Source organism: Solanum verrucosum, unplaced genomic scaffold (genome assembly GCF_900185275.1).
Source record: "Solanum verrucosum unplaced genomic scaffold, falcon-dt-bn FXZP01000213.1, whole genome shotgun sequence".
NCBI lineage: Eukaryota > Viridiplantae > Streptophyta > Magnoliopsida > Solanales > Solanaceae > Solanum > Solanum verrucosum.
In genome coordinates, this window is record NW_026020043.1 from 486,074 (window position 1) to 495,074 (window position 9,001).

Genomic DNA, 9,001 nt, shown 5'->3' on the forward strand with positions numbered 1-9,001 from the left:
TAATTATAAATTTTAAAAAATTATGATATGATTATAAATTTTATTTACATATGAAATAAATGGCTATTAGATATAAATATGAGGTTGTTTAAACAAAATATAAACTTGTGGATCAATTTTTGTATTTGAAAAATTCCAAATCATGATTTTTGAAGAATATGGAACTCCATCTCATGATATGAAATTAGTGTGAAATCGCATGTCCAAACGTTGATTTCATCTTATGATTTCATATGATATGATATCGCATGACCAAACGCCTACTTAATCTATTTCAAATAGTTGAACGATATTTTTGGCCATTTTCCATATTAAATATTTATGTACGCATAACTAATACATGAAAATTTATGCAAGGAATTTTAATGCATGTATTAATATGATTAAAGATATAATTGTCCATCAAAATTCAAAAATATATTATATTAAAAATAATCTAAGCATAAGCATAACTAATGTATAATTACTAATTTAATATACTATATACACCCTAACAAATACTAAAAAAATGCCATAAAATAAAAAGGCTAACTTGAAGAAAACAGATTTTTAAAAGCTTCTAAGTTTTAGGGTTCAAGACGAGTCTGCAAAAGCGCCACAAACTATAAACCCTTGCAAAACCCCAATACGCAGAACTCAACACTTGACAACAATGGCGGCAAAACCAGACGATTCCAAAAAGCGAAAGCATGCACCAGCAGCCGGAGGTAAATCAGCTCCGAAGAAACTGAAATCATCAACGGACAAGATTCTGAAGAAACCCCATAAATCGATAAAGCAGCTGGGAGATAAGAAACAACAACCCAAGCCTCATGTCCCAGTTGAATCCAAGCGAGAGCGTCGTATACAGGCAAAGGTATGCCAATATTTCTGTCCAAAATTTTGGTGAAGGGGGAATTCAAATGGTTAAAAGGTTGAAATTTCAGTTCCGAAATTGTTTTTTTGCTTGTTTAAGTGTTTGGTGATGTCGCCCATAGTTCTGTTGAAAAAGTTATAATTTTTAGCTGCTAAATCTTCTTTTGCTTGATATATTGGTAATGGGGTTTTACTGCAGGAGCTAGCTGAAGCAAGGAAGAAGAAGAGGAAGAAGCATTACACATTGGAGCAAGTACTGCATTTTTCTAAAGCTTTTAGTTGCTTTTATAGTGCTCCTGAAAATGTTCTCAAGCTATTTTTTCTTTTCCAATCGCTGTGCTGAAAGACAGCATGCTCAATTGTACTTCTTTTCATTTTTTGTTGTTTTTCTTAAATATGTTTTATTCCATCTCTATTGTCCTAGTGAAATCGACATATTGACCCATTTATCGGAAATGCAAGGATATCTTGAATTTACAAAAAGACTAGGTGGGAAACTGGATTTGATCTGTGTTTAACATTTGAATTGAAATATTTCTTGATATTACAGTTAAAAAATTTGCACTTTTCTTTGGATTTGGGATTGTCAGACCTCAGCTTTGATATTTCAGCTTAGCATTGTATGTTTGTGTAGAGGTTAAATGTTTATCACTATGGTGCCTCCACCTTAAATGACTTCATGAATACTCTGCTAGTTGATTGTTTGTTTTTGCAAAACTGTTTGTGTTATCTAGATATGCTCACTTTGGCATTCATCCACTGGTCTTATAATAGGAGCTAGCATCACTATGGGAGAAGATGAGAACTCGAAATATTGCGAAAGAAGAAAGATCGAGGTGTGCTGTCATACAACTTCAAACATTTGAGTTGATTCTGAATCTTGCTGGAAGATTGTAATTTATTTGTCACTTGGTCTTTATAACGTCTTTTATTCTTTTTATCCATTGATGCAGATTGGTGAGTGATGCTTTGAAGAAAATGAAAGGGAAGATCCCTGAAATAGCAAGCTCCCATGTTTCATCTCGTGTTCTTCAGGTTCTATCCTCCCTCTTCTTCTTGTTAATGACAAGGATTTATGATGCTCCTAATGGTTTTGCCAACTCTTTTGCTAACACTTTTTTTTGTTATTAATAGACTTGTGTGAAACATTGTACACAAGATGAAAGGAATGCTGTGTTTGTGGAGATTCGACCTCATTTTATCACTCTTGCTACCAATACCTATGCAGTTCATCTGGTGACAAAGATGCTTGATAATGGTAATTTTGTACTAATCAGTGTTTTAAAAGGCAGGGGCGTGAGGCGAGGCGTAAGCCTCGAGACACGGGGCGTAAGTCCCACGGATCTACGGGGCGTATTCTCATCTATATTCAGTTTTTTAGTTTTATTACTAATAAAATAAGCAAAAGTAAACCTTTCAATGATTTTAATAATATTTTTTTATAAATAACCTATAATATATAAAAAATTATGTTTATTTGAGATAAGTATTAATAATCATTATAAAGAAAAAAAGTATTATACTATTTGAGAAATATCATTACACTAATAATAAAAACTATGATTTAAAGCAAAAAAGGTTAAATAAAAATTAAAAACACCCGGGCCTACGTTTTTTACGCCCAAGACTTGCGTTTTTATGTTTGAGGCTTACGCCTCAAATTTTAGAACTTACGCCTTATGGATCTACGTCTTTAATTTACGCCCCGGAGCGTTTTTGGTACGCCCCGCCCCGAGACTCGCCCCAAAAACGTTTTTGAAAACACTGGTACTAATTATACTTCCGAGCAATTTTATTAACTAAAAAAAAATCTTATTTGTCCTTTATTTGACATTTTTTTTGTGCTTTGCAGCATCCAAAGAGCAGCAGGCACTATTTATTTCTGCTCTTCATGGGCATGTTGCTACTCTTCTTAGGCATATGGTTGGTTCACTTGGTAAGATGACCTGTCCTATTGCTGTGAACTTGGTTTTGATTAATTTTTTGCCACAGATTTCGTTCTATTTTGCTCGATCCTACTTTTCTGTTTAAAAATCAGTTCATTAGCTGTTGCCAGCTGTAATTTTGGGAGAAAGGTTTCTTTCCAGTAATTCCCTTAATAAAACACTGGTTTTACTATTGCAGTTGTTGAACATGCTTATCAGTTGGGAAATGCAGCTCAAAAACAAACTCTTCTGATGGAGCTGTATTCCCCAGAGCTTCAGTTGTTCAAAGATTTGATCTCAGCGAAGGAAGCAAGGTAATTCCTAGCTGTTAGTGACAGCATGCTGCATGCGTACTTTAGACAATTTAAAAGTTTTCTAGGTTGTGATGTCAGCTTGGGACATGTTTTTTCTTCTTCAACAGGATATACTTATGATATTTTTTTGTTTTACTCTGGTTGACATTTTCTCTTAAATATCGCCTTACTGTTGCTCCTTCATCTGATATTGTTCATTAAATTGCTAATCACCTTACTATGTGTATTGATAGCAAAATTTGGTGTTAAAACTGATGCGTTCATGTTGATTCTTTTTCGATAAATATACTTTACGTTGTATTCATATTTGTACTTAATGAATGCATTGATTTCCTAATTTAGCTGCCATTCACATTTTATGATACTTCCAGGCTAGTTGACGTTATATCCAACCTACAGCTTCAAAAGGGTTCAGTTATACGGCACATGACCTCTGTACTTCAGCCTATTATGGAGAAAGGGATACTGGACCACTCAATTATACACAGGGCACTTGTGGAGTACTTAACTATTGCTGATAAGGTACCTCAGAAACCTTAATGAGGTATTAATGAGTTGGCTTATCGTGAACATCCCTCTCTAAATTTAAGTCTGTTCCAAGACTTCTGCTGCAGAAATAATCCAGCAGTTGTCAAGTCCAGACCTTGTTCGGATGATTCACACAAAGGATGGATCCAAGATTGGGATATTCTGCATCAAACATGGGAGCGCAAAGGTTTTTGAGCATTCTTTATATGTCTTAAACTTGTCCTAGTGGATTTTCTGTTAGTGAACGGATTTCAAATGCCATTTGGACTTTCCTGTTTTAGGAGCGGAAGAAGATCATCAAAGGGATGAAAGACAAGGTTGGAAAGGTAGCACGTGATAAATGTGGGGCTTTGGTAAGTATGCTTTTCTTGCATTTTCTAAATGCTTTGGTCTATTTGCATCCATCGTGCCTTCTTTCAGATACTACCAGTCTTCATCCTTGCACCTTCTCTCATTTATTAGTACCTTTATGCTCCTATTATTTTCACAGCTTCTGTTCTCAATAACTTTCAGGTGCTTGTCTCCATCCTTTCAATTGTCGATGACACAAAACTTCTATCAAAGGTTTGTTCCAGCTGCTTTTCCTAATCTGTTATCAAAGAGTTCTACTTTTAAAGCTGGTCAGGTTGACCTCTTTGCAGGTCATCATTCGTGAGCTTGAAGGAATTCTGAAGGAGCTTCTTTCAGATCAGGTCCGTCCTTCATTGGTGTAGAAAACTTCCCCCCCCCCCCCCCCCCCCCCAATCAACTTTTGTGTATGTATCCTGTGCTTTTTTTTTAATTGTGGTTGTTGTCACAGAATGGTAGGCGCCCATTGTTGCAATTACTGCATCCAAATAGCTCGCGCCATTTCAGCCCTGATGAGCTCGCAGCCCTTGGTTCATCTGTTCCTTCGCTCGTCACCAAGGTACTTTTTAAGCTTTTCTTGAAATTACAGTTATCATCTTATAAAAAAAAGTACCTTGTAAGCAGTGCAGCTAAATTTAATCATTGTTTTATCTTACAATTTGATAGAGCCCATCAGAAGTAAATGAAACAGAAACTTCAGGGCTTGGTGAAGCTGGTAAAGAAGATGTTGATGTCACCGAGAGTTCACTTGTGAATGAAGGAGGAAAGAAGGATCCTCTTACAAGGCGGCAAGAATTATTGGTCCATAGTGGGCTAGCTGAGGTCAATGTTTTCTATTTTCTCATTCAGATATCTATAGAATTATTTCTTGTTCTCAGTTATCAAGCTTGCTGCCTTGCCTATTTCACTTTCTGTGATCCTTTTCTTCAGCCACATCCTTTATAAAATGAATTTTGTATTCCCCTCCTTTACACACTCACCTTTATCCCCTTTACCAAGCCATTCCTGATCAATAATGCAGAAACTCATTGATGCATGTTGTGAGATGGCTGAGGAATTGCTAAGATCAAACTTCGGTAAAGATGTCATATATGAGGTATTATCCTGTTTGATTAATAAAATTGTTGTACTTTCAATGTATCATAACCTTTAGGTACCACTATGTCCTGAACAAATGTTGGATGTATTTCCTGAACTGTGCCTCCTTTTATTTTATTTTTAGACTTCATAGTTAATAAACTTTGGGTTGTGACATTACATGTTGACCCACTTCATCTCAAACTCACTCTGTACTTAATCTGGAAATATGACTGTCTTTAGTGCTTTAAACATGCTAAATCTAGATGTTCCACTCATTTTGGTTTGATATAGGTTGCCATGGGAGGTGCTGACAGCATCCTTAGTCCAACTTTAGATGGAAAGTTGGAAACCTTACATGGTGTTATAGCATCTCTGGCAGCACATCCTAAAATGGAGGGGTCAGATGAACAACATCTCTTTGAACACTTCCATTCTAGCAGGACCATCAGAAAACTGATCTTGGACTCCCCTTCTTTTGCTTGCACTTTGTATGAAAAAGCGCTGAAAGGAAAATGTTCAATTTGGGCTCAAGGCCACAGGTTGGTTGGTTGAACACATTTCCTCCTTCCAATCAAATTTGCAGAGAAACAACTTCTTTCTGACTTCTTTTACAATTTGCAGTGCGAAAGTAATTAGTGCATTGTTGGAAACTTCAAGTGCTATGGTACACAAGCTTGTGAAGAAGGAAGTGCAACCATTGGTAGATGATGGTATCCTCAAATTAGCCAAATGATCTCCTAAAGCAGAATGAGCCTACAATGAGGATGAACTTCTGGTTAAAACAATCTAAGAATGAAGCGTCCCAAGGTTATTATTAGATCAAGGAATGCTTTGGACGAGTTCCTGGAAAAAATGCCCACACTCAAATGGTGAAGTTTTCTATCAAGTCAATGAATAGGTGATACAACAAAAGAGTTCTTTTTTATACCATATATAAAGATATGGAACAACACTTCTGGCCTGTTAAAATCTTGCTTTGTTTCCTAATATTCAGTAAAGCCCTTCTTTTATTTAATCATTAAAACACATCTTTTACAGGTATTTGAACTCTGATTTGTCTATGATATGAAGAAGTTGAAAACTTTAAGGGAACGTCATTTGCTAGTTGTAAGTTTTATTTTTCAGTGCGGTATGATCCAAACACTGCCAGGAAAAGACAGTAATGAGTCATTAGACAACCTGAAAGGTGCATCATAGAATAGAAGCATAACAACTGTTAGTTGTAGAACATATTCTTAGAGCTGGTTCTATGTACATAGGCTTCTTTTTCTGATCTGGGCTCAAACACTGGGTAGCTAGAAACATGTTTGTCAGTGTTTCTTTCCTGAAATCTATGAAGCAACTTCCTATAATTGCTAGGATGAGGATAACCTTGTAACTCATAATTCGATGGGTTGAAGATCGGTGTCTCATTTCTTCTTCTGAAAGTCTGAGGTTGGTTCATTGAGTAAGTAGATAGTGAAGACTTCGCCTTCAAGCAGGTGTTTATTACTGAAACTTCTTCAGTAAATCTGGCTTTAAGTTCTTTAACACGCCGTGAAATGCTTCTGGAAACTGTCCGTGCCTTATGTGGAGGAGGAAATGTTTTGGCTACTTGTGCAACATTTGTATGTCTAGGTGTTTCTTCAGTTGATTTTATGGAGCACTTTGGGCATGTGTGGTTTCTTCTGTCTGTTTCAAAAGCCTCTCTGCTTGCTTCATCCGTCAGGCAAACATATGCCTGTACCAAAACAAGATGAGAGCTTTTGGTAATAAATCAAAAATGGGTAATGATAGCTAATTATTCAGAAGCATAGATAAGGAAACAAGGACTATTCATTAGTCTTGTTTTCCACTTCAAATTCATGTATAACTAACTACTATTATGTACTTAGAACCTTGAAATGCAAGCATAACTTTTTTGCTTTTTGCATCCTGCACGTATAGTGGATTGATCGTGTACTTATCCAATCAACAATTTAGTATTGACCGTATCAAAAATACTTGTTTAAAGTTGGTGAATCGACTTCTCCCTAACATCAATCATAATGAAAAGACTTGTTTGAATTTTGAAATTTGAAAAATATCTCATAAATTGGGACGGAGGGAGTACCAAATTTTGATATATATGGCTAGGCCCTAGGTACCTGGGAAAGCAACTTGAATGCAATGTGAGCTTTGGGATGTTTGTTCTTATCAGGGTGAAGCTGCAATGCTACAATCAAAATCAAATCAAATCAAATTATAAGAAAAACAGAGTTTGAAAATACAAATTAGTACCTAGTTTACGATATCGCTGCTTAATCACATCTACTCCAACACCCTCATCCACCTGATCGATCAACTCACAAGTAAATCACAACCATCAAATTAAGCTCACCCAAATACAGAAAACAGAAAGATAATATATGAATAAAGAGGCGTACGTCAAGAAGAAGATACCAGTCTATGAATGCGGAATCTATAGTACACAGAGATCGATGAGAACAACAAGGAACACCTTTAGACAGATCACAAATCTCTGATGCCAATTCCCATTTTGCTTCATTTCCACAATTTCTTCCCATGGTTACTTAATTAATTCTTAAGCAATGTGATTAGTACTTCAATATGTATGTATGTATGTGTACCAACTTCAAATGCAATATTGATGCAAAAAAAATTGAATCTGTAAAATTAAGAGTATTGAAATGCAATGATGATTCTTCATTATTATTAGAGATGGAATATGTATAGATGAAACTTGAGAGTTAATGAATTTAAGAATGGGTGGAACGGTTAAGAAAATGAATGGCGCACAGTTTTTTTTTTTTTTTCAAAAGTGGTTCAGTTGGTGGGGCGAAAAAAGAAATTAATAGGTAGCTAGGGTGAGCTACTATACATAATTACTGACTGATTTACTTACTGTTTCTAATGTTGACACGTGCCATCACATTATTTGACTAATGGATTGAAGTAGACGTATTAATGAGATTAAACATTTAGTATATATATAAAAAGTAACTTTTAACTTTATATAAAATATAATTTTGTTTTCAATAAAAGTGATTCAGATGAACTTACTTACGGTTGCCCGCCTCTATCCATTCTCATGACACATGTCTTGTGTACAAAATCGAATCAAATCGTAAATTGAGTTAAATTGAGAAAAAAATTCGACTAGTGATTGGTTTGACTTGGTTTAGTATTGAAAACAAAAACCCGATTATATTTGGGTTGATTTGGTTTTAACTAAAAAAAAATCAACCCGAGATCAAACCAACCCGACATTATATATATAATTTTAAAATTTTATTTTATACATAAAATATTTGCTTTGATATAATTTTTAAATATTTCTTATACTTTTTCATAGTTTTATCTTTTAATATATTATTTCAAGTTTGAAACTTAGAATTCTGAATGATTCAATTGTTGGTAATTATAATAAAGCTTAAATCAAAATCAAATTAATACTAATGCAAAAATAAAATCATTCAACACTAAGAATGACAATAATATTAAATATTTGTTCTTTGATTTTACATTGGTTTAGACAATTTAATTACATAATCTAATTTTAATTTCCTTTAATATTTAGTCATGTAACTAATATTTATTAAACTTATTTTAGCATGATTTAGTACTTTTAAATTATGATCATTTTCATTATGACTTGTTAATTTGCAATATTTGTTTTACGCGATTTCATTATTATTATTTTTTTGTTGGATATTTTAGTGTCATTACTCATATCAGTTTTTGTGTTATTTTCTTAAGAAACACCTTAGATAGTTGCATTTTGGTAGGACTAAAGAAATATTTGAAGTACAAGTAAATTTTATGTTTGTATGAATACTTGACCGAAAAAAATCTGAAAAAATCCGAAAAAACCCGAGGTTGAAAAAATCGAGTTTTATTGGTTTGGTTTGGTTTATAGATTTAAAAATCCGACACTAATGGTTTGGTTTGATATTTGAAAAACCCGAACCA

General features: G+C 34.3%; 2 protein-coding genes across 2 annotated transcripts; one reads left to right on the forward strand and one right to left on the reverse strand.

The window, feature by feature from the left end:
- Nucleotides 1-554: 554 nt before the first annotated feature.
- On the forward strand, nt 555-6,142 carry LOC125821711 (pumilio homolog 24). Its single transcript, XM_049501097.1, has 17 exons — nt 555-856; nt 1,055-1,108; nt 1,630-1,691; nt 1,809-1,890; nt 1,990-2,113; nt 2,708-2,791; nt 2,980-3,094; nt 3,466-3,616; nt 3,696-3,809; nt 3,904-3,975; nt 4,136-4,186; nt 4,264-4,314; nt 4,422-4,529; nt 4,637-4,792; nt 4,992-5,066; nt 5,342-5,589; nt 5,672-6,142. Exons 1-17 carry the CDS (start codon nt 653-655, stop codon nt 5,781-5,783), a joined length of 1,863 nt encoding a protein of 620 aa, XP_049357054.1. The 5' UTR covers nt 555-652; the 3' UTR covers nt 5,784-6,142.
- An 81-nt stretch (nt 6,143-6,223) lies between these two features.
- LOC125821713 (uncharacterized) lies at nt 6,224-7,596 on the reverse strand. The gene is made up of 4 exons (XM_049501098.1): nt 7,456-7,596; nt 7,310-7,361; nt 7,177-7,244; nt 6,224-6,770 (listed from the first exon to the last, which is right to left on the reverse strand). Exons 1-4 carry the CDS (start codon nt 7,594-7,596, stop codon nt 6,267-6,269), a joined length of 765 nt encoding a protein of 254 aa, XP_049357055.1. The 3' UTR covers nt 6,224-6,266.
- Nucleotides 7,597-9,001: the final 1,405 nt, after the last annotated feature.